Genomic DNA, 27,431 nt, shown 5'->3' with positions numbered 1-27,431 from the left:
GCCAATCTGGATCTGAATGTTGGAAAGTACTCACAGTAAAGCTCTCAGGAACATGCCCAATATTCTGTATGCAGACAGTAATCAGGAAATAATCAATTTTAGCAACAATTATCAAAGTAGACTTGCGCAATACATAAAAGAGCTGAAATATATGGACAATAAAGCAGCTTGCTGTTTTGAAACAGATTTAAAAAGTATAACCCTCATAATTAATTCACAATCCTTTTGGATCTACGTCAAAATCACCGTTGTAGATATATAAGAAGCTGTAAAATTTCGAAATGTTATCGATAATTTGTATTGTTGCTTATTTTACTGTTTGTGTGAATTGTAGTTGGTTGAAAGATCCAATCTTACGAGTATAGATACAAACTTACCTGTACAGCATTCGTTCCTGCCTGTCCGCCTCCACGTAAATCCTGTAATACATCAGGATCATCACCATACCGGGTACCCAGAAACTGACGCTGGACGAGATCACCGAATAAGTCCGATTCACCACGAATATGCACACGTCCGGGTTCTCTTTCCGGTACTCCATGTTCTCCACCGTCGTGTACCAGCCCATGAAGATGGGCAGGAAGGACATCAGGGCCGGACTGCACCACACGATCATCAGCATCACGATGAGACGCGCGTTCGTCATGATTAGCGGATAGTCCAGCGGCTGAACTATGGCGTAGTACCGATCCACGCTGATACAGCACAGATGGAGGATGGAGGCGGTGGAGAAATACACGTCCAGCGAGTTCCACACGTCGCACATGAAGTAGCCGAAGATCCACTGACCTCCCGTCACCTCCACGCTGAAGTTGAAGCACATCGCCCAGATGGCCACTAGCATATCGGCCAGCGCCAGGCTCACGACGAAGTAGTTCGTGATTACGCGCAGCTTCCGGTGTCTCATCACCGACACTATCACCAAGAGGTTCCCGAACAGTGCGGCCACGATTATCAGGGCCATGACGGTGGTCTTGATGGCCACCAGCAAGGTCCACGAGTGCAACCAAGCCTTCTCCACGAACATCACGCGGTCCGATTGGTTCCCGAAGGGTCTGGCGCCGCCCGTTTGGTCCAGGGTGTCGTTAAGGCTACTGTCGTTCTGGTAAAGGTCGGTGGTGATGAAGACGAACTCGGCCATCGTAGCGTTAGTTGATCGGGCCAGGTTGGAATATACGAAGCTCCCTCATTTCGACCGGATGCTGATGGATCTGAAAGAGAAGTTGAATTTTATCAAATGATTATCTGGCGAAAATCGTAATTACTATTGGTGATATCAGACGAAGATGTACGAACCCTTTATATATATATATATATATATATATATATATATATATATATATATATATATATATATATATATATATATATATATATATTGTGGCGTGTTATATTTATTGCTCTTACTTCCAGAGCTTCCGTAAACAGCTCTGCCCAGTTGTGACCTGGTATAACAGTGAACTCATCAGTGTTCCTTCCGTTTGTTTGTATCGCTTATAATATAAAATAATGGAAACTAGTTTTATTTTATATATCACATATTATTATAATTTTTATCAATAAGTGTCATTTTATAGCACTACATGATCAGAATTAAGGTTGAGAACTATCGAGTGAAAGCAGTCGAAACAGTCTTTTGACGCAAAACTGTCGATAGTCAAAAAACTAGCGACTGAAAATAGTAATTAGTATTGGTGATGTCAGACGAAGATGTACGAACCCTTTCCTGCAAAAATTGCGAGAGGGTAAAGGACGGAGATAATTGCTTGGATCAGTTGATTTTATATGTGCTTATATTTTTCATCGGTAGAATAAGCGAGACGGAGATGTAGATATTCCTTCACGTACTAACTTTAAAAAAGAAAAGGAAGAATTATACTTAATCAACATGCAATTAATAATTTCATTTTAGACGAAGTAGAATTACTTTTATGTTCTGTGGATCTCTAAAAGGAATGGCATTTTTCTATGGAATGGAATAATACCCCACAAATGTTTTATACTATTTATCATTAACAATTTTAACCTATTACATTAACAATCTTGAAAAATATCGTTCAAAAATTCTGCTGTATTAATAAACAATATATTGTTATTTACAAATAAACCACCAAAAAAATCATATATATATATATACATGTATGTACATGTATATATATATATATATATATATATATATATATATATATATATACATTTTTGTCAAGGTCGCGGCTAGGACGACAGAGTCAGAATGTTAAAAATTAGTCGAATGAATCTAGTAGAACGAAAAATAGTAACTAAAAGTACACGACTGAAACAGTCGATAGTAAATAGTAACAAAATCAGTCGAACCAAAAATAGCGACTGAAACAGTCGATAGTAAAAAGTAATCAATTACTAAACAGTCGATAGTCGATTTCAGTCGATAGTTCCCAATACTAACCAGAATCCATATACATTAAACATTTAACAGTTGCGAATTTGTTATTATTTCAGTGCAAATCACTTTCACATACAGTTCTACAACAAAACGACGTTAATTTTAAGGGAAACGACTAGCGAACAATGCGATAGGACTAACTCGCATGATATTAATGCGTTTTTCATTTAATCAATAATAAACGATTGTTTCGGATGTAGAATAGGTATCCGTTTTTGCGCGTTCCTCCTGCTGAATTGTTAATTATACTGCTCGCTATCCTGTGACGCCAATGTTCGACCTGAAAATTGTGTATACGGATTTCACCCCGAGCTGAGATTATTCATTTAAAGCGCCTTTGTGAAGTATACAGGCGACATGGACGATGAATACTTTGGGATATGAATATTTGCATTGATGTAACATGTCTCGTATGTGTGATTTCGGTCCGCTGCTTGTTGATTTTTAACAAAAAATAACATTTGAATAATCGTATGTTTTTTTTATGAGCTTGAGGACACAGTGTTTATCCAGCGGAGCCACGTTATAGAGACCTTGAAAGGTAACACAGAAGTTTCGAAATATATAGAGACAGTTATTCGTTTTTCAGTCCAAAGCCATTACGATCTGATAATGGACATTCCGGAAGGTTATTTAGGTCATATTTTACTTTTTAACTTTTAAAAAACAAACCTACAGAGGGGGCTGCCCGAAAACTATATATCGAAACCCAGAGAAGATTTACAAACGGTAAATAATCGAGTGATGCCCAGAAAAGTTCATTTTCGACATAAATATGAAAATAACTGCATTTTCATAACTCCATTAATCGTTGTATAGTGTGAAAATCATTGCTGGCTACTTGGTCCAACTATCAGTTCAAGCTCTCTACTGTCAACAAGTAATGCGACTGGAGCAGACACGACAAAATATCAAATTCGTCCAACCAAGTGTCCCAGGTCTTATGATCACTGTATTATATCTGTATTCCTCTTCGCCGATGACATTTTATTATGTTTTGTGTATGCTGTCGTTATCGTGGATATTCTGCTTTTGGTTGTCATTTCCGTTGAAGTAATCGCAGATTCATGAAAAATACAAGAACTATGAAGAATATTATATAGAATCGAACAGTAGTATAACAATTTTCTAACAACTGTTAGCTTAAAAGTTATAAAATGAACAGTGTGTTCTCAAAAAATGTGTGGATTTCAGTTTAAGCCACTTATCTTAAAATTTATGAATTCTACAACAATTTAACATGAATTTTCATTTCTTTCGCCTCAAGATACATATCTTTTGACAGTTTTATCTATTTATCTATCTATTTTTCTCTGTATATATATATATATATATATATATATATATACATATATATATGTATATATATATATATATACCCCAAGCTGAGATTATTCATTTAAAGCGCCTTTGTGAGATATACAGACGACATGGACGATGAATACTTTGGGATATGAATATTTGCATTGATGTAACACGTCTCGTATGTGTGATTTCGGTCCGCTGCTTGTTGATTTCTAACAAAAAAGAACATTTGCATAATCGTATGTTTTTTTATGAGCTTGAGGACACAGTGTTTATCCAACGGAGCCACTTTACAGAGACCTCAAAAGGTAACACAGAAGTTTCGAAATATATAGAGACAGTTATTCGTTTTTCAGTCCAAAGCCTTTACGATCTGATAATAGATATTCCGGAAGGTTATTTAGGTCATATTTTACTTTGTAACTTCTAAAAAACAAATCTACAGAGGAGGCTGCCCGAAAACTATATATCGAAACCCAGAGAAGATTTACAAACTGTAAATAATCGAGTGATGCCCAGAAAAGTTTATTTTCGACATAAATATGAAAATAACTGCATTTTCATAACTCCATTAATCGTTACATAGTGTGAAAATCATTGCTGGCTACTTGGTCCAACTATCAGTTCAAGCTCTCTACTGTCAACAAGTAATGCGACTGGAGCAGACACGACAAAATATCACGTTCTTCCAACCAAGTGTCCCAGGTCTTATGATCACTGTATTATATCTGTATTCCTCTTTGCCGATGACATTTTATTATGTTTTGTGTATGCTGTCGTTATCGTGGATATTCTGCTTTTGGTCGTTTTCTGTTGTCATTTCCGTTGAAGTAATCGCAGATTCATGAAAAATACAAGAACTATAAAGAATACTATACTGAATCTAACAGTAGTATAACAATTTTCTAACAACTGTTAGCTTAAAAGTTATAAAATGAACAGTGTGTTTTAAAAAAAATGTATGGATTTCAATTTAAGCCACTTATCTTAAAATTTACGAATTCTACAGCAATTTAACATGAATTTTCATTTCTTTCGCCTCAAGGTACATATCTTTTGACAGTTTTATCTATTTATCTATCTATTTCTCTCTCTCTCTCTCTCTCTCTATATATATATATATATATATATATATATATATATATATATATATATATATATATATGATTTTATGCCATTCCCATTCAAAAAATTGCAGAATAATGAGAACTACAGATTTTATATGGAATAATATGTCACTCTTGTCTGTAATAGATTGAATTGACATCGACAACATCACTGATCTTGTTAAATATACCTCCGTAATTTATTTTCACTCAGTTAGCAGTTTCCCGAACAACAATAACCCGCTCCAGTAATGGATATTATTCATAATAAACTCGAGATGATGTTATTTCCGCGCCATCCATCACCCACGGAACGCGCAACAAACCGGAACATTCCTCCGTCATATTCAAAACGTCTCTAATTCGATGCAAAACATTCGTCTGGCCGTCGGCATCGCAAAGGAGCAATTTGCACTCCGTGCCATGGAGAGGCCACACGACGCTGGGCCTCGTTGTCTGACGGACGCCGCGATCGATATTTGTACGAAACTCCGCTGGGTAACGGTAGAAACACGCGGAAGCGCGAGAACTACTCAAGATGTATGGTCTTGTTTGTGTTTTGTTTCGGGAAGAAATTGGGTTATTCGGAAACCTGGCAAAGGGAGTTTCGGTAATTTTTTGTCTTGCGACGATTTTTCTATTGATTGAATGGACCAAAAACGCGTTGTTTTCTTCAGGGTTCTGTTCTATTTTGATAAATGACCCATTACAATCATTCGTTTATCGTAGGGTGTAATCATTTAGATGATTTAATATGACAAAATAAGGGAATTATTTAATAGTTTACACAATAAAAATCGGCCCAATCTCATAGCATTTTATGTGAATACTTTTCAATAAAAGGGAGAATTATAGAATAATTGAACTAACAATTATTTATAAGCACATTACGTAATCGCTATTTGTAACTAAATTCCTAAAAGTGTAATAATGGTGAGGTATTTTGTTTACTTGTTTGTTTAAATGTGTTTCTTTAAATTCTCTATAAGAAATTGACAAATGGTGGAATTGTGAACACATTACATAGATTGGAAATTAACAGCTTAGTTATTCACTTGAATAGCGATTCTGAAAGTGACAGTGATGGAATGAGACTTTCTAAATGCGGGATTATGATTCAATACTGATAGTTAACAAGGCAGGGTGATGAGACTGGAAACCACTAAAGCTGAGTATATAATTAATATACGATAACTGTAGAAAATCGTATTGTAGACTGTAGAATGTTTATATGCATAGATGTGTGTGTAATTGTTCAAAATATACATGAGCATTTCATGTAAATGTGTGAGGAGAGAAAGAATACTATATGTTTTGCAGACATGGCAAACGCATTAGGGAAAATACAGTAATTAAATTTACTTCTATCAAGGAAGATGTATACAGGTAGAATGAACTAAGGAGAAGTACAATGATATCAAAATGACTTTCAAATATACAACTGTAGTGGGATTATGTCTCCAAGAATTACCACTACATACAAAATTCACGTCTGGAACACATAGGTGGATTACAATGTAAATATAATAAAAGATAACCTTAACCTATAAACTATTATGACTATAGTGTTAAAATAAATTATATTTGTTAACATTTTGTTTCATTATTTTGTTTAGATAACACTTTTGTCATGACAGAACCAAAATGAACTAAAACTGATTCATTATTTTATTGAATAGAGTATACATAATTTCGTATATTAACTAAAGCAAGCCTTATGTTTTGTCCAGTTTTGTGCTTATATTAGATGCGTGCTCGAGCAAAGATGTAAATCCACCAATTAGGGGTCTGCGTGTGTATTGATCAGTGTGTTTTTAAGGTTTTCTTTACTTAGATACAATCAAAGATTGTATAGAGATATAAGGCTCACACTAAGTTTCAAGGATATCGGTTCAGTAGAGTTCAGTAAGTTGCGTTTTTATGATGCCGAGCCACTAAGACAACTACCGTATATCTCCGAAAGTTATTTATATTTGAAAAAATCCTCTGAAAGAACATTTTCTTAAAGGGATAAGCTTTGAAAATCGTTGCTTATAATAAAAATCATGTTTCTGAATACTGCTAGCAGAGGAAAAGTTCACCTTTTACGAATGAGAAATATATTTGACAGATTCTTACATCGTGTCAAGACAAGACTATTAATTTTTTCCATTTACAAAAAAACCCGTAAAACATATTTGTACAACCTGTACACAAGCGTAGTGAACTTTATCGCACAATCAATACGTTTGTTTTTCTAAACGTCTGGCTCATCTCGCTTCATCTTAAATGAGCTCCAGCACTGAAAACCCGTTAAATTAGATTTCGTCCGGCATTGACGGGAATTCTGATGCTCTTCAATAGCCATTTCAATCACGAACGAATCTAAAAAAAAACCGACGTCATCTTCGGTAAATATTGTCTGTATCAGGCCGGTGTTATTCTCGCTGTAAATGTCACGTGTCTATTGGTGCGTCGACTTCTTCCACGGACGGCGAATATCCGGCGACTAGGGGCGGTAGTTCGAGAGGATGGGATGGTATTTTCGGCTCCTCGTAAGTCGTAATCTTGAAGACATTCGAATAGAGAGGAGAAATCGATGGAGGCTCCTCCAATAAAATGTTAAATATCCAATAAATGGAAAGGAAAAAACGAGCGATGTCCATGCCGAGACCTTTATTAAAACGTGTTCGAGTAGACGCCATCAGACATTTATCCAATCAAGAACTGTAAGGAGTTTTATGTTCTACCTCAAATGTATTTCAAGAGTTGCTATCTTATATTATAAATTTGGTTTATGCAATTTTTTTCCATTTTTAAAGTTATCAAAATCACAAACATTATAAAGAAATTTATGTTGAATCGAATGCCTGTAAAACAATTTTCATATAACTTTTTGTTCTAGAGTTGAAAGTTTATATTTAAAAATGAGTGAATTTCTGTTATTGTCTTAAGAAATATAAATTTTACAGTATTTTAACATGAACTTTCATTTATTTCACCTGAAAATGTATATGTTTTGAGAGTTTTATCTTTATCAGAGAGATTTTAAGAAAATGCACTTTTAGGAAACTTAGGATTTTCTGACATTTTCGACTTTTTTGCGGTCATTTTCATTCCAATACTAGCAGGTTAATGAAAAGTACAGAGTTCATAAAGAATTTTATGCTCAATCGAGTGGTATTATAATAATTTTCATACAAGATTTACTTTAAAAGTTATGGAATGAAATGTATATTTTCCAAAAGTGCCCAATATATACATTATGTCACATATCTAAAAATTATAAGTTCTACATCAATTTAACATGGGTTTTTGTTTCTTTCACTTCGAAATACTTGTATTTTGAATGTTTGAACTTTATCTGAAAGGTGAAAAATTTTGGCACATTTTCCATATATATAGTCGTGAAAATTTATGAGTTTTTGACATTTTCGCGTTTTTTGCTGTCATTTTCATTCAATTACTAGCAGGTTAATAAAAACTACAGAGTTTATAAAGAATTTTGTGCTCAATCGAGTGGTATTATAATAATTTTAATACAAGATTTACTTTAAAAGATATGGAATGAAATGTGTATTTTCCAAAAGTGCCCAATATATAAATTATGTCACATATCTAAAAATTATAAGTTCTACATCAATTTAAAATGGGTTTTTGTTTTTTTCACTTCGAAATACTTGTATTTTGAATGTTTCATCTTTATCTGAAAGATGAAAGATTTTGGCAGTTTTTCCATATATATAGTCGTGAAAATTTTATGAGTTTTTGCCATTTTCGCGTTTTTTGTTGTCATTTTCATTCAATTACTAGCAGGTTAATGAAAACTACAGAGTTTATAAAGAATTTTACGCTCAATCGAGAGGTATTATAATAATTTTCATACAAGATTTACTTTAAAAGTTATGGAATGAAATGTGTATTTTCCAAAAGTGACCGATATTCTCATTATGTCACATATCTTAAAAATTATAAGTTCTATATCAATTTAACATGGGTTTTTGTTTCTTTCACTTCGAAATACTTGTATTTTGAATGTTTCATCTTTATCTGAAAGATGAAAAATTTTGGCAGTTTTTCCATATATATAGTCGTGAAAATATTATGAGTTTTTGCCATTTTCGCGTTTTTTGTTGTCATTTTCATTCAATTACTAGCAGGTTAATGAAAACTACAGAGTTTATAAAGAATTTTACGCTCAATCGAGAGGTATTATAATAATTTTCATACAAGATTTACTTTAAAAGTTATGGAATGAAATGTATATTTTCCAAAAGTGACCGATATTCTCATTATGTCACATATCTTAAAAATTATAAGTTCTACATCAATTTAACAGGGGTTTTTGTTTCTTTTACTCTAAAATACTTGTATTTTGAATGTTTCATCTTTATCTGAAAGGTGAAAAATTTTGGCACTTTTTCCATATATATGGTCGTGAAAATTTATGAGTTTTTGCCATTTTCGAGTGTTTTGTTGTCATTTTCATCCAAATACTAGCAGGTTAATGAAAACTACAGAGTTTATAAAGAATTTTACGCTCAATCGAGAGGTATTATAATAATTTTCATACAAGATTTACTTTAAAAGTTATGGAATGAAATGTATATTTTCCAAAAGTGACCGATACTCTCATTATGTCACAAATCTTAAAAATTATAAGTTCTACATCAATTTAACAGGGGTTTTTGTTTCTTTTACTCTAAAATACTTGTATTTTGAATGTTTCATCTTTATCTGAAAGGTGAAAAATTTTGGCACATTTTCCATATATATAGTCGTGAAAATTTATGAGTTTTTGCCATTTTCGAGTGTTTTGTTGTCATTTTCATTCAAATACTAGCAGGTTAATGAAAACTACAGAGTTTATAAAGAATTTTAGGCTCAATCGAGAGGTGTTATAATAATTTTCATACAATATTTACTTTAAAAGTTATGGAATGAAATGTATATTTTCCAAAAGTTATCGATATTCTCACTATGTCCCATATCCTAAAACTTATAAGTTCTAATATGTATATATAAATAAGTAAAAATAGTACAAAATACGATTTTTTGCTATTTTTGAGTTTTTTGATGTCATTCCCATTCAAGTAATAACAGGTTAATAAAAGTAGAGAGTTTATAAAGAATTTTATATTGAATCCAATGGTGATATAATAATTTTATACAACCTTTAATTTAAAAGCTATATAATGAAAAGTATATTTTCAAAAAGTTGGTTTAGAAAAAGTTCTGCAGTAATTTAACATATATTTTAATTTATTTCACCCAAAAATACACATGAGAGTTATAGGGAATGTTATAGGGAATTTAAAGCTATATCGAATGAATATTCTATAATTTCAATAATAATTTTCATTCAACTTTAATTTTAAAGCTATATAATATTAAGTGTATTTTCAAAAAAAAAATTGTGGATTTCTGTTTATATTTCTTTTACCCTAAAATAAAAATAGTTATTTTATATAAATAATTTAAATGAAAAATTGATAATATAATAAAAATTTTCTATCTTTATCCGATAGGTAAAAAATTACTTTTTATATACATTATATGGAAAGATAAATAAGAGAAAGAACAATTACGAATATATCTCTCTATATTTAATCAACAAATAATTGTGAGATATTAAAAGACACATATATATTCTAAATTTTTTAATAACAAAACAAGGGATATGTTGGATATGGGACGAAAACTAACAAAAACTAGCGATGTGGTAGACATAATTAGTGCCAGAATTCTTCATCCACAGCTCTTGTTAAGGAGGGTGATGTCTACCCGACTTAGGTGGGTATATATCCAACAAAATACGTATTTCCAATCATGTTCCACTCCATATTTTCCAGTTATGTCTACCTTGTTCTTCGTCCGGCAGTCCTATAATTCTGCAATTACGCCGAGGCTTACCAACATCTTCCTCCCCTTACCTGTCCTCGTTAATTCGTTTGTTTGTCTCCAATTAGTATCCGTCATATTAAAGAAATGGCCCTTAGAAAATAAAACAACATCGTTATCGAAATCGTTCCGCCGGCATCTTAAGACTCCGGTCTCCCCCGCGTGGCAGGGGAGGGTGGAGTGGAGAAAATCAATGCAAATCGGGAACGATTAATCTCTGACTTCCGTTGCCCGCCCGACAAAGCACTTTTAAATAATTAATTTATCCTTTCGTTTAAATAGGTACACGCATTCCCGACGACAAAAACACGGTAACAATGGCCGGAAGTATAATTAATGTCTAGAGATGGTGCGCGAGGGGGTGCGGGGGAAAGGAGGAATTAATAAAATATCAAGTTTCCTTTCCGTCAGGACCGATATTCAGGTCAGGAAGAGGAAGAAACACGCAGAAAAAAAAGAATAAAACAATATAAATTTCTTACGATATTTATAACTGTTGACTGGGTTGAAGTGAAGGAGGGGGCGATATATAGTCAGAGGGTGAATAAAATGATATATATTAGCGTGGTGGTTTTTTCGTATAAATAAATTGTGTCTTTTATAATTTAATAAAGAAAGGATACAGGAATCATTAACACTGAATACTTTATTTTAATATAAGACATAAATGTTCATAAGAGGTCAATTGAAAAGTCCCTGGCCTGAAACCTAGATGGCGCTACTAGAGTTAAATACATATTGTTTTAAGTTAGCGCTAATCCTCAAAAGATGCCTGTGTAGATTTGGCAGCTGTCGGATCATTTGTTTGTGAATTATAGCATTTTGAGTGAAGCAACTTTTGCTATTGTGAAAAAAAATGGATAGAAAGGAACCTCGCGTGTTGATAAAATATTGTTTTTTGAAGAGAAAAAATATAGTTGAAGCAAAAACTTGGATTGGTGCCGAGTTTCCGGACACTACCCTAGGAAAATTAACCATCAAAGATTGATATGTTAAGTTTAGACGTGGTGAAATGAGCACCGAAGACGGTGAATGCAGTGGACGCACAAAAGAGGTTGTTACCGACGAAAACATTAAAAAATCCACAAAAGGATTTTGAATGACCGTAAATTTAAATTGAATAAAATAGCAAATATTCTAAACATATGAATGTGTACGTGTACGTATGAAAAGTGAACGTGTACATCATATCATTCACGAATATTTGGATATGAGAAAACTCTGTGCAAAGTGGGTGCCCTTTGGCCCAAAACAACGACGGGTTGATGATTCGGAGCAGTGTTTGAGGATGATCAAGCGTAATAAACCCGAGTTTTCGCATCGATATGTGACAACGGATGAAACATGGCTCCATCATTTCACTCTGAAGTCCAATCGATAGTCATCCGAGTGGACTGTACACGATGAACCCGCTCCTAAGCGTGGGAAAACGCTACTGTCGGCTGGCAAGGTTATGGCGTCTGTATTTTGATTAGATGCACATGGAATAATTTTCATTGACTACCTTGAACAAGGAAGGACCATCAACAGCGACTATTACATAGCCTTATTGGACCGTTTGAAGGACGAAATCGCCGAAAGCTGCCGCATTTGACGAAGAAGAAAGTGCTTCTTCACCAAAACAGTGCATCGTGTCACAAGTCAGTAAAAACGATGCCAAGAATCCATAAATTGGACCTCGAATTGCTTCCTAATCCACTGTGTTCTTCAGGTCTCACCCCAGCGACTATTTCCTGTTTCCAGATCTCGAAAGAATGCTCGCTAGAAAGAAATTTTTGGCGAATTAATAGGTGATCGCCAAAACTGAGGCCTATTTTGAAGCAAAGAACAAATCGTACTACAAAAATGGTATCGAAATGTTGAAGGGTCGCTATAATCAGTCTATCACCCTTGAAGGGAATTATGTTGAATAAAAAAATAACTTTTCCAAAAAAAATGTGATTTAGTATGGTAGGCCGGGGACTTTTCAATTGACCTGTTACGTTGGAACAATTTTTAGACCTAAAATATTTTTATAATATGCACTGTAAAAAAGTAAATTCTAATATAGTGAAATACGTCCAAGTCAAGCAATCAGATATAGCAGTCAGATCGGTGACCGACCTGGGGTAGTTCCAATTCTAATAAGGTAGATTATTTGTCGTTTCTATTATACTTCTATTGTACAAAATTATTGTACTTGTAATTATTATTGTACTCCTTAGGTTTTGTATTTGAAACGATATAGATACTGAAAGTGAGTGAGTTGAGACAAAATTATATGGTTTTATTTCATTTTAAACAATATTGTTGTAGTGTTGGAACTCTTAATATATAAAGTAACATTTTGCATTATTTGTAGGTATTACAATAAACCAATGTGTCCGTTTCATTGGAAGCAATATTCATTTGTCAAAGAAAAACTCGACATACATGAAAATTTCCTCCTAATATAGATCAACAAAATTCAAGAATAACAAGAATCGTCTATGTTTTGGTTAAAAGGCGTTTGGATTTTCGCAATAAGCTTTTTTCAGATTCAAAAATATTTTATATTTCATTTATTCATAGTATATATTTTACTGAACCAATTTTAATTTTTAAGAATTTTAATCGATTTCTGGTGAACTCTATTAACCTAACATAACTATCGAATATTCAATTATTCAGTGTGTACGGACGCTAATCAGGATGCTCAAAATAAATTATTTATATTATTTGTTTTGAAAAATTCTGCTGTCAAACCCTCTCAATCACTTTTAAACACTTATAGTGATGCTGCTTCACTTTCAGTTTTGGTTTTAACCACTTTAAAGCGTCGATTGCCAGACAATGATGATCTTCTGAAATCAAATGAAACTGCCACTGCAAATATCTGCATATTTTTGCTATAATTTGTTTAATATACATTGCGCCAATTTTTCTCAAAACGTGTCTTTTTTAAGGGATAAAATAATAAGTATTTATCAATATTATGTTGTAAATACTCGGACATTATCCGGGATATTCAAAATTTTCTTTTAACGTGTTAATTCTTTTTTCTGTCGAAGCCATTTAAAGTTGTTAATGCACTTTTAACAACAGAAGAATTGCCACCAAAAACCATATCATTCTAAAAGGCTACATAACTTATGTAGACTTATCGTGATTTTATAAGCCAATAATTTTAAATTTTTTTAAAATATATTATCAAACAACAAGGAAATATATCACCTTCCATTTGGAAACCATTAAGAATTTAAAATAAAACCATCTTTTATTTTTATACTCTTCATAATATTTTCAAAAAATATGTCTTGCTGGAAAAATATTTACTGCTTCTTGTTTACTGAAATTGAAATTTGTTTAATCAATTATGGCCTCCCCCACACGTAGAAAGTATCGAGCTTGTTTTGATATCTACTTTAGACTGTGTTAACGGTCTATCTGGAATGTTTCATAGAGTACCATAGAATCTAGTGATCGAGTAGTGTTCGAAATTTGTAATTTATTAAGTAAAAAATGTTTATTTCAAACAGGGTTAATAATCATTGTATATATTTTTTTATTTATTAACTTTGATGCTAATATAGATATATTATATACATGGACTGAGAATATGTATCAATTTATTATTAACTTGTGTTACTTGTTTTAGTTTTCGATCATAATTGCCAAGAAAATAGTCGAAGAAACAGAATTACCAGCATTTGAAAATTTACATATAAATCTATGATTTCTTCAGCAAAATCATTATTTTCTCTGGTGTTCATATTCTCCGGATATCAAATTCATATAATTTCTTAAAGTTCTAATTACATTCCCCAACATTTATATCATGGATATGGAAGATATCCTTTTTTATTATTTAATTATTACATTGTTACTAGTCGTTTTCGACTAACCTAAAATTTGTCTTTACGATAGCTTAAATCTAGGTATCGGCCTATCGGCCTTAACTCAGTCTCTGGTGAAATAATGTTTATACATGTCACTGCTGTATTTTTTATTATATGCACCTCACTGCACAACACTACAAAAGATCAAATGGTTTGATTCTTTTGAGTCTGTGTCCTGCTCTGATGGTAACCAAAAGTTAAAATACTTCAATATTCTCATGAGAATGGAGTCTTTCCTCATGCCCCCTTGCAATTCTCTTGATTTCTTGAATGACTGTGCGTATCTGAAGGCCTCGATGTAGGTAGTCAGTCCTGTAGTATCTATTTCAATTCCAGTTGTTTTCTTTTCTTCTTTATATGTTCCTTGCAGCGAAGTATTACATCAAAATTCATTCCGAGCTATTTAGCGTTGTTGCTATATGGAATGATAGTATTATTTAATCTTATTGATGCTTGTACGGTCTGATTGTAGGTGAACTGCACATACACAGATTTACTTTCGTTACTTTTTATTTTCCAAGCTTATGTCCAATTATTTATATTGTCACTTGTCTGTAGTAGTTTTTGTGTGGCTTCTTCCGTATTATCTCCGACAGCTGCAATGGCAGTATCATCAGCAAATGTAGCCATTGCAATATTTTCCATTTGTCATATCACAAGTGTAGAGTAGATAAAGCATTAGGGCCAGTACTCTTCCTTGTGGTGCTTTAGCTGCCTGATTTAGCTTTTTGGATAACCTAATGAAAAACGAAATTATCATCTTGTTAAAAAAAGTAGATATGCTGTTACACTACTTATTCTATGATGATATTTTCACAATTTTCTATGGTATTATACTACCTACAGTAGTTTTAAGTACTAAATTGTCCTAGTTATTTCATAGTTGCAGTAACACTGTAACAATCAGAACTGATACAAAAGCTTAAACAGTAATAACAATAATTTAATTCAATTTATTTTCATACAAATATCAACAGAAATGTTAGATCTACCGTAAAAAGGTAGAGATGACAACACTGTCTGGTTATATGAATATACTCTCCATATAAACTTTAACTATAAAAAATCTCACACTCCTTCCTGCGAGTAATATTCTTACAAAGGGCAGCAAAACGCAACTTTGAAACCATCTATTAAAAAAAATGGAAAATACTTTTTACCCAGCCTAATATATGCGTCATATATTAATTAATCCATTATCGTGGCTGTGATTAAAATGACCGTACAATAGTGCATGTGGTCTATTGCTGTACCAACAATCCATTATAAATTGCCAATTCTCAGGAGTGGCCAGTTCAAATGGAAAATTGATTTTAACAGGAAAATTAATTATCCTCCACTGGTTAGGCACATAAATCCAACAGTATTTTTGTGTTTTTTTAGTAAAATAATATCGACAATCGCATAAAAGGGAATTTTCGGCATTACCTCAATGAAACATATTCCCGCAATATCCCTATCACTGAATCGAACAGTATATTTTCAATATAAATCGAAAACAATTAATTTCTGATATCTAGAGTTGAGCGAAAACATTTAAAATAATTAATTTTCCATCGCAAAGGAAGTGCCACAAATCTAACGACAAAATCTCGATGACAATAGCCTGAGGCTTAATCAATAAGCTCCGACTACGATAAATGAATAAAATATCATCGTATTTCAGGTTCGTTTACAATATACTTTCGAAAATAAGGTCTAGAAATAACGTGAAATGCATTGAAAAAGGTTTAATTAAATACGTTACTAATACTGTGTAACTAGTTGTTACTGGTAAACCTGCAATTTACCTTATACCATAACTGAATTCAATAAGTCCATGTCGTATTAACACATTCGCTGCCAATAACGCGCTAGCGCGTAATATGGGTTTTTTATACGACACCAATAATGCTTTAGCGCGTTAGATGTTTTTTTTAATCCCTTTATTTAGTTCGGCACTAACAGCGTAGCCGTACAATTGAATCGGCATTATCTGAAGACTATAGAAATAATATCTATATTTTAGGACCTTTTCGTCCTAAAAATGGAAAAATAGATATGAAACGTGCCAAAACTTTACAATAAATATTCAAGCAATCGTATTCCAATTTACAACTTTCCTTTATCTATTATAAAAATGTTACTAAAGGTTCCGTCCAAACCTACTTTCAGATCGGTTATCAGCAAATATGTTTTCAAAATACGAAAGGAGAAAAAAGCAGGATAGCTAATAAGAAAGAAATGTAAAAATTGTTATTTGCAAAAAAAATTTGTCTGAATAGGGATTTTATTTATTTTGTGACTTTTAGTGAAAATTTCTGAAAAAAAAATTTTATTGACTTCTCAATTTACTTCAATAGATATTTTGTCTGTTTGTATTAAGATTTACTTAGTTATTTTTTTCTCGTGTTTCTGCTGATTATTTTTTATATTATTTTAGTAGTTGAATCGGCCATCGGCAATAGAATTTCACCTCAGTGCCGACAACACGTTATAACGACGACGTTATTCGGACTATTTTAATGTTGTAATCTGAAAAAAGATAGTCGGCTTCTAGGGTAAGTATTTGATCCCAGATCGGCAGCGAACGTATTAATTGACTAACTTAGTAATTAACTTATATCAACGAGCGTCATTCCAGAAGGTTATCTGACGTAAGGAAGTACAACAAAAGTTGAAGAAACTAAGGAAGGAACAAAAGTAGTATTTTAAATATTTTTATTTAGTATTCAAAATACAATCAGGTGTTATGCTATATGTCAGGCTTATGTGAATAGAATAGATCTAGTCCAGCTCAAGACATGCTTTATAATTAGATATTTAGATAGATAGACAGATAAAAAAGGGAGAAATCTGAGAAGATAGCTATGTAATTGAACTATAAAATAACAACGGAATTAACCATGACAAAATAAGAATAAACTGGCCAAATTAAAGGAAAATATATACATTAAAGAGAATATATCAAAAAGGGTAGGCAAAATCAGGAAAAACTAAGAAACAAAGTGAAGGAAAACTGCAAAATGAAAATATCACAAGTTAGTATTAGCTAATAAATGTGCAGATATGATTGCGGAACATCGAAATGCAAAAGTGTTGGAAGAGACAACATTAATACAGGAAAGAGATTAATTTCTTAATCTTTTTATATGACTAGTTTTATAAGCTGATTCCGATGCATCAGACCATATCGTATCTCTTTTTAACTAGAATAAATAAGAATGAAAAATATTGTCTGATTTATAAAATAATTTATAAATGTTGACAAAACTCAAGAAAACAAGAAAGTATAATAAAAGAAAAATGGAACAAAAGTAAACTCGACGGAATGAAGAGAAGGAAGAACTAAAAAACATAAACAGACAAAAGTTAGAAAATTAATAAAATACCCACATATACCTATATGACACGAGTAATACAGAAGGTTATTTTAATTGTTGTACAAACATTGCGTTGCGGCGAAATGACAAAAACTTAATTATATCACTTGATGAATGTTCAATTTCTCAATTATAATCAGCTGAAAACCTCGAAATATATTTGGATTCTAAGTTAAATTATAAACATCATGTTAGACAAAAAGCAGAGCAGATCAGACTCAAAATCAAACAACCCTACTGGTTAGTTGAAGGATACTTTCAAGATGAAATAAACTGAAAGATATTGATTTATCATAAAGCCAATTTGGACCTATGGGGTGCATATATGAGGTTTCACTAAAACAACGAACCAACAAGCAATCCAACACCGCCAAAAACAAAGTTTTACGAATAATTACCAATGCTTATCGCTAAGTAACCAACGAAGAACTGCATGATGACCTTGGAATAAAATGAATTTACGAAGTGATCCACGATTTCGCCTTAAAATATGAAATTAGTCTGTTAAATGACAGCAACGATGAATACTGGACAACACGCAGGAAATCAGAAGATTCAAGCGAACCATCCACACGAACTTGTATAGAGTTTATTTGTCTTTCTTAACTTTAGCTTAAGCAGTTTAGTTTTATTTTATTTTGGGAAATACATAGTGATGTATTAATCTGATATTAAAGTAAATATTTCTTCTTTAGTTAAAAGAAGGAATCTGTGTTAAGTACAATAATGAAATGTTACTAGTTTCTAGAGACTTTCAAGAGAGAAACCACATTGTTGTTGCTTGTTATTATATATAGATTAATTCATTAGTTCGTTTATATAGAGTCTTCAACGGTCTGGATAGCTCAATGAAGCTCTCTGTTAAAACTAATCTCGGTATATCAATTAATAACCGTAAACAGTACCTGTCTATTTATGAAAGTATAACAGAACAGTAGTAATAAATTTATCTAGGTTGTAGATGTAGGTTACTGAATAAGTCTTATAGGAGATATGCGAGTTTGAAACCATAAATTAACATAAAACCGAAAGAACTTTTTCGCCAGCACATTGTAATTAAACAGTTTTACTGGTTGCCAATGACGTTTACTGTCTATCCCGCCGCTGGTTCCCGTCGCGAACCAATTAGAGACCAGACGGTCGTAAATTAAAGTTTCCCAGGGTTCGTTAAAGATTCAGGTGCAGGTAGGGCGAGCGTTTCCTGCACGCTTTCTGCGGTCTTTTGTAGTTTACAGTCCTGCTACTTACACCGCTGCCACTAAATAATGTATCCTGATGTCGGTCAGACGGCCATTCGGTCAGAATTATTCACTGGAAGGAACGAGCTCACATATCAGAGCAGACGGTATGTGTCGGACGTATAAGGGATGGACAAAATAATCTGAACACCTCCCATATACACTACAATTACGTAACAATAAGATGTTGAGTTATCATTGGCCTTTAAAACATTCACAATTCCTCGCTGATTAGTCTCTAAATAGTTTCCAATGGAATGTTATCTCAATCTCGTACCAAGACATCCGCTGGTTCCTTCAGAGATGTTGAAGATAAAGATCTACTCCTCATTCTCGGCTTTGAAACTAGTATAAAAAGTGGCGGCTTCTGATGTAAATTTTAAGGTTTTCTGAAATTTTTGCAAGTTCCAATCTACGTTATTTTCTCTTCGCAAATTTGGTAAACACTAACAGGTCAATTAAAAAGTCCCCGGCCTACAATAGTAAAACACATTTTTTATTCAACATAATACCCTTCAAGTGTGATACACTGATAATAGCGACCCTCTAACTTTTCGATGCCATTTCTGTAGTACGATTTGTCCTTTGCTTCAAAAAAGGCCTCAGTTTCGGCAATCACCTCTTCATCCGACGAAAATTTCTTCACAGCGAACATTCTTTCGAGATCTGGGAGCAGGAAATAGTCGCTGGGGGCTAGATCTGGAGAATACGGTGGTTGGATGGATTTTTACCATCGTTTTGCACTGACTTGTGATACGGTACATTGTCTTGATGAAGCAGCACTTTCTTTTTCTTCAAATGTGTTCGTTTTTCGACGATTTCGTGCTTCAAACGGTCCAATAACGCTATGTAATAGTCTTTTCCCTTTAGGCCGTAGATGACCGATAGATGGCATCGATGGTCTGAATTAGAAATGAAAAAAAAAGTATTTTTTATCCTTTTTTCATCGAGTTCATTACGTTAAAGGGCGAAATTATCCCGAAACAAAATCGGAACACGCGTTGTTAGAAATTGCGGAGGGTGCCCCTGGATGCGGAGGCGTATGTTTCGAATTTAGACCGTGTTAACCGGCCATTTTCTTCCTATGTGGGACGCGTCGGCTTTTTAATTAAAAATAACGTTCCTCTTTCGTTATTTATCCCGATTTTCGGCCCCGTGGGCCGTCGTAATGCGCCCCAGCGTACATCATAACATCATGCGAACGCACGCCAATCTTTTTTTCAAACACCTTGTTACACTGTCGTGATAACGATCCGAACTGATAGAACAATGGAATAAAATATATAATACCTGATTGCCAACTGGTTTTTTTCACTCAAATGTGAACACAAATATAAATATATAGAAGTGGAGCTACAATGGGCCTACCCGTAACCATATTCTCACCATGAGTCCCTAGAAGGCTAGAGGTGTAAAAGCATGAACAACAATCCCTGGTGTTATTTTTAGAGCATTTAAGAGATCAATTGAAAAGTCACCGGCCTACAATAGTAGAGAACATTTTTTTGGCAATTTTTTTTTTATTCAACACAATTCCCTTCAAGGATACACTGATTATGACACACTAACTTTTCGATACTGTTTTTGTAGTACGATTTGTCCTTTGTTTCAAAATAGGCCTCAGTTTCGGCGATCACCTCTTCACTCGACCAAAATTTCTTCCCATTGAGCATTCCTTTGGCATCTGAAAACAGGAACTAGTCGCTGGGGGCCAGATCTGGACAATACGGTGGATGAGGAAGCAATTTGAAGCCCAATTCATAGATTTTTGCCATCGTTTTCACTGACTTGTGACACGATGCATTGTTTTGGTGAAGCAGCACTTTCTTTTTCTTCAAATGCGGCCGTTTTTCGGCGATTTCGTCCTTCAAATGGTCCAATAACGCTATATAATAGTTGCTGTTGATTCCTTTTTCAAGGTAGTCAATGAATATTATTCCATGTGCATCCCAAATAACAGATGCTGTAACCTTGCCAGCAGACTGTCGCGTTTTACCAAGCTTTGGAGTGGGTTGATCGTGTGCAATCCACTCGGATGACTGTCGATTGGACTTCGGAGTGTAATGATGAAGCCATGTTTCATCCATTGTCACATATCGACGGAAAAACTCGGGTTTATTTCGCTTTTTTTTTTAGTTTATTTATTTTATGACAATAAACTACCTTTTACACAAAACACAAATAACCCTTTCGAGATTGTTTGCTTGTATTTTTATTACTGACCTATAAAGAGGTAAGTCTTTTGTCATCTGTGTCGCCCACAGATGTTCCAAGGGTCGTTTATTCTATTATTGAGATATCTAATTGGTAATAATTTTATCATTTTGTGAACTAGTTCTAAATATTATAACCGAACAAATATCTGTGAGACGTATAGGAATATTGCAGGCTAGTATTTCTTTTCTTCAAATGCCTTTTTAATTACTAAACACTATTACTCGGCTCTTGGTCGATTATTGAGTGGTGATTTCGAAAAGTGATAAGTTACAAAATCCACAACTTATATATATATATATATATATATATATATATATATATATATATATATATATATATATATATATATTAGTTTTATAAATTTAATGCAATTTATTTTATTGAAGGTATTTTCCATCGATAGTGTCTACTTTTTCCCATCTATCAGGCAATTTACGAATTCCATCTCGAAAGAACGATGTATCCTTTGAGGATATCAACAAACCAACTTGTTTTTGGTGTCTTCATAAAAAATAAAGCACCGTTGAGACAGATCCCGACTCCTATGTCAGAACAAGTAATAATCAGAAGGCGCAAGGTCCGGAGAATACGGCGGATGGTATTGCAGTTTCCAATTTAGTATTTCTAGGTAAGTTTTCGACATACGGTCCAGCATTGTCATGCTGAAGAACAACATTGTTGCTCGTATTCAGAATCGGACCCTTATTAGTTTTGTTGGATCCCTATTGATGGTTTTATTAGTTTAACTAGTATTTATATGTTAAAATCTATGGAGCATGGTTGCCATAAACTTCTCAAAGCACATTTCGACGATATAACATTTATCGAAACGGTTTCACTTTTTGTAACACAATCCACTGTAAATCCGTTACCATTAATTTTTAGCCCTGATGGTTTATAAAAAGAATCCATTGTTAGTTATATTTCATTGTTAATCGTTTTAAAAATAACTTAGAGGCGGTTTCTTGTGACTACGCCGCTTTTACGCTAAATACTCCTTATAACAAAACATCGATAGTCTAAAAATAGACGTCCCTTTGACGTTAGAAAGATTCATTAAAAATACGACATTATGCAGTTATTTATATGTAACGAGTGACTTTTACGTAACGCTAAAGGGAATTATAATTTCTTAAGCAAACGACAAGAAAAACGGCAGAAGGTCGAGAGACCTCAGAACTTCTTGAACCCTGATATTTCATCTCGAAATTTATCAATAATTCGGCGCCGATAGCCCCCCGTTTCTATTCACGGAAATCGGTGCTTTATTATTCAGTATAATCTCTCCCCTCCCACCTACACCGTCCACCCCCTTTCCCCCTGGAAAGATCACTGTCGCATAGATACAAGTTTCGAATATTTATTGCGATATTCGCTATCCGACAACTGTTGCCTGTTTATTTTCGCGCATCTCGTGTCGAAATATGTCGCCTGTCGATGTTAAAATAGAAAAAAAGTGTTGTAATTCTCAAAATTAACAATGATACCTTGAACTGAAGCATATTTATTCGTACGCTTCATAATAAAAGGATATTTTTATCGGCAAGACACTTGGAACGGTACGGAGCGTCGACAGATTGAGTATAATAACATTTTTTTTTATGTATGCTTCGTACAAAATGAAGGATAATGTTAGATGTGTGACTTAGTTTTTACATATTTTTAAGCAAATTTATTTTATATGAATATACCGAAATAACAAACTTAACCTTGGAAATATTGTTTTTTTTATATATTTTAAAGTCTCCTTTTACCAACTATGGGTTTATCTGAACTGGACCTAAAGTTTAACGTGGGCCACGGTCCTCAGCATTGACCAACTTTAGAAGTCACCCCAGAAGAAATCCGGTCTTACCCAGCCTGGTTATTGGCGTGACTGGGATCAATTTCCTTGTCGGATTTTACACTCTTGCCTAGAACAATCGACCATGCCCCAGCAGGATTCGAACCCGCGACTATCGCAACAGTAGGAGGACCGTCCTATCACGTAGCAGACTCTATTTTTTTAGCAATAAGCCTACGGACTGGCGAATTACCGACTTAGAAATCATCCCAGAAGACATCCGGTCTTACCCAGCCTGGTTACTGGCGTGACTGGGATCATTTTCCTTGTCGGATTTTACACTCTTGCCTAGAACAATCACCAATTTTGAACAATCACAAACATAAATTTACGACCATGCCCCAGCAGGATTCGAACCCGCGACTATCGCAACAGTAGGAGGACCGTCCTATCACGTAGCAGACTCTATTTTTTTAAATTTTATTTGTTTGATTGTTTTGTTGATTTGTCTATTCTTCTTATACCTTGTCTTCTTCTCTGAACCACGGTCCTCGGCAATAAACCTACGGACTGGCGAATTACCGACTTAGAAATCATCCCAGAAGACATCCGGTCTTACCCAGCCTGGTTACTGGCGTGACTGGGATCATTTTCCTTTTCGAATGTTGCACTCTTGCCTTGACAATCACAGATGTTAAACAGGTTGTTAGCAGGATTCGAACTCGCATCAGTAGGAGGACCGTCCTGTCGCCTTTATCACTGCGCCAACCACACTGCTTGAACGGCATTTGATTTGCTGGATTTGTCTCCGTCCCGAATAGTAGAATAACTATTAGTCTAAGAGCCAGCAACGTTTTTGAGAGAGAACATCAGGTAAGCTAATCTTTGGACATACCACTTCTCGGTTCACTCTCTCGGTCAGCACCTGGCCCATCTGGCTGGCCGCAGCGGTTGGGATTACCAGTGTACACGTAAAAATACTCTATTTTTTCAAATGACTTTTGAAAACAATTTGTCTTTTAAACACAAAATGTTCGTTATTTATTGAAATTGATTTTATCCCTGTCAAAATACCAGATATATTAGAGAAATTATCGATATACTTTTAAACCAACTTTTTACAATTAACTTGTCAGCGTCGATTTACCTTAATAATAATGTAACAAGTAGATTAACTCAATAAATTTTTTCCTATATATTTAAGACCGATATACAAGAAGGAATAAGTTGTAAAAATAAATTACTTGTTTTCGTTATTGTTTTAATAAATACACTAGGGCAAATATCAGTTTTAAAATTGTGTTATTCATATTTTCCCAGTTTTATTATACAAGCAGGTATCGCTTTATTTATTATTCCATATTTATGTTTGTAACATAAAAGTAAAGATAGATTATATATACTTATATTTAATGATCTGAACTAATTACAGTTCTGAAAATAATCTTTTGATAGTTTTGTTATAGTGTTCAGAGATATAGTAATTTAAACTTGTCAGTACTTTGTTGATTATTTAAACTTCATGCATTGTATTGCATACATAATAATATACGTCAAATTTATTTTGATTCTATATTGGAATTATTGTTAAAAAAGTTTTAGTAGCATATCATTTTTTAATAATTTTCTCTACTCTAACGTATTACGTGACAAAAATGATAATATAAATAAATCGTGGTCGAATTTCGACCATAGGCGATTATCTGTATTAAACAAATATCTTTGTTTTAATTGTATTATAGTTTTTACTCATTCATCGTACTGAATTATCCGTGGGAACATCATCTAAACTATGATACTTGAATATCCGATGTGCCTACTAACAGTACAACTGAAGTTCCTGTAGTTTGAAAGGATTATCTATGTCTGCAATCAGTTTATTTAAAGAAACTGGTCAAGCTCGAATTTATCTCATTGTTTATCTCAAGTGTTTTGGTTGCATCATCAACAAAACATTACTCATACACTATCAAGACCTCAACAGTTGAACATACTGTTCTCTTATTAAATCTCATTATGTTATACTTACATAGACAGGAAAGATATATATAAAACAATATTTAATAAATACCATTCTTTCACAAAACCAACAAACAAACTCCCTTGACTTACGATTAATTAATTAGGGTTGAGGTATTATTTAAACAATTGCATGAATTTTGAAGGGTTTTGTTCTATATCTCGCTCTAAACTATCTTTGGGAACATCACGTAAATTATTATACTCACTTAAACGTCCGAAGATTTAAGTTCTCTGTCACATCTTGACCGTTTTCTTCCTGATAACCCTATATTCGAACGCACCAGACAGTTTATTTCTCTCGCGCGGTAAATCAACACCGATCGGGGAGAAGAATCCTGCGAGTCTGCGGACACGGGAGTGGGGCAGGCGAGCGGAAAAACGCGTCGCACGCCGTTTCGCCAGCGAATGTTGTGGATGGCGATTTTCCACCGATGATCCAGGTCGAGTTGCGCCATCTGCCGGCCGTTCGCCGCCCCACCGACCCTCGGAATGTTCCTCTTTCCACGGCCCGTCTTCCCTTGTATGTCGTCTCGGCATTAGAGAGGGAAACTACAGTGGAAGATCTTTATTTATGGTTTTTTACCATTTTTTGCAAAAGGGGGGAAATAATTAGGAATAATTGAAAGTGCAATGTAACTTTATTCATACTAGTGATCCCACTGTCTTCGAAATTCGATCACAATTTAGTAAATTGATTAAATTCTTCTCACAACAGAGTAAAGGGAATAATTTTAATATAATATGTTATCAAAACTTGATTTCGCAGTTTGTTTAATATAAATATAATTTCAATTAAATTTCAGTAAACAACTAAGTATTGATAAGATTTAATAACTACATCACTGAATGTTATAATAACGTATCATAAAGAAGATTATTTTCAGACTTCGTAAAATTAACTTCAGAGCACCAAATATAAGTATACATAATCTTTCTTTACTATTATGTTATGTTATAAACATAAATATACAACAATAAATAATATTTTTGTATATTAAAATAGAGAATATACGAATAATTTTGAAATCATATTTGACTTAAGTATGTATATTAAAACAATAACAAACACAATTATTCAAAGTTATTTTGTACATAGGTCATATAAATTTGTGACGTCAAAACGTTGCTCTATTGCCGCTCTGAAACTCTGAAAGAAAATTCCAATCTAAGTAAAATAAGAATCAAATAAACTTTGAGTAGACGCTTGCTATTGAGGCTGAGGTATTGAAAAGACTAAAACCAGTAATAAAGAGAGTATTTTGTAAATGACCATATATATAGAATAATAGATAACATAGAAAAAGCCGATGAAAAATATCATGTCAGCAATGCTGTTGGACATCGCAGATGTAGCTTTTTCGAGAGTGAACATGCCAAGTACATTAATGGTACCCTTATCATCGCACTCGGAATAGATAGAATAGAGGTCTCTGGCTAGACCTTATTTATAATACTAAAAAATATTTAATTTCATTTAAATTACCTGTAACTTTGAAAATTCTCTCAAGAAAACTCTCTATATATCCAATAAACAGATAATCTACCGTATAAAAGGTAGATCTGGCAACATCGCCTGGTTGTACGAATGTACTGACAAAATACAAGTGTTGATGGAGAGCTCAATTGAAAGTTGTGGATGGTTGCCTTTCTCCATACTTATATAATTTAATTTTATATATTTTTAATACATATTAGATATACATTTTTACTCTATGCATTTCTCCTACATCTCCTATTTATCAACCCGATGTAGATCTAAATCTAATTTCTCCACTGGAAGTTGCCATTGAAATTGATAACCTCAATCCTAAAAAGGCACCTGGTATAGATGACATTTCACCTGGATTATTGAAAGAACTGCCACGAAAAACAATCATCATGTTGACATATATATTTAATGCCTGTTTAAGGCTGAAGCATGTTCCGGAATGCTTTAAAGTTGCACAAATAATTATGCTCAAAAAACCTGACAAACCTGCAGAACAAGTCGAATCTTACAGGCCTATTTCGCTACTACCTGCAATATCAAAGCTATTTGAGAAGCTGATATATAAACGTGTTAAACATTTGGTAACAATACCAGATTTCCAGTTTGGTTTTCGAAATCACCATTCAACAATCGATCAAGTGCACAGAGTAACTGCGGCTATTGAAAGAGCGTTTGAAGAAAAGAAATACTGCCCTGCAATATTCCTGGATGTCTCACAAGCTTTTGATCGGGTTTGGCATTTGGGATTAA

General features: G+C 33.5%; 1 protein-coding gene across 1 annotated transcript in view; it reads right to left on the bottom strand.

Annotated features, from left to right (window-relative positions):
• Positions 1-25,510, bottom strand: part of LOC143199387 (octopamine receptor beta-1R) — a 116,446-nt gene extending 90,936 nt beyond the window's left edge. The window contains exons 1-2 of the mRNA XM_076409175.1: positions 25,399-25,510; positions 378-1,211 (exon numbers count right to left, since the gene is read on the bottom strand). Coding sequence (XP_076265290.1) covers positions 378-1,141 — 764 coding nt within the window. The 5' untranslated portion in view covers positions 1,142-1,211; positions 25,399-25,510. The remainder of the gene's footprint in view (positions 1-377; positions 1,212-25,398) is intronic.
• Between the last annotated feature and the right edge of the window lie 1,921 nt (positions 25,511-27,431).

The sequence above is a fragment of the Rhynchophorus ferrugineus genome, unplaced genomic scaffold (assembly GCF_030347505.1).
Source record: "Rhynchophorus ferrugineus isolate W39M unplaced genomic scaffold, kcgeb_rfMv2 rfM7, whole genome shotgun sequence".
Lineage (NCBI taxonomy): Eukaryota > Metazoa > Arthropoda > Insecta > Coleoptera > Curculionidae > Rhynchophorus > Rhynchophorus ferrugineus.
The sequence above is the reverse complement of the archived record's forward strand: the minus strand, read 5'-3'. Positions and strand labels throughout refer to the sequence as shown.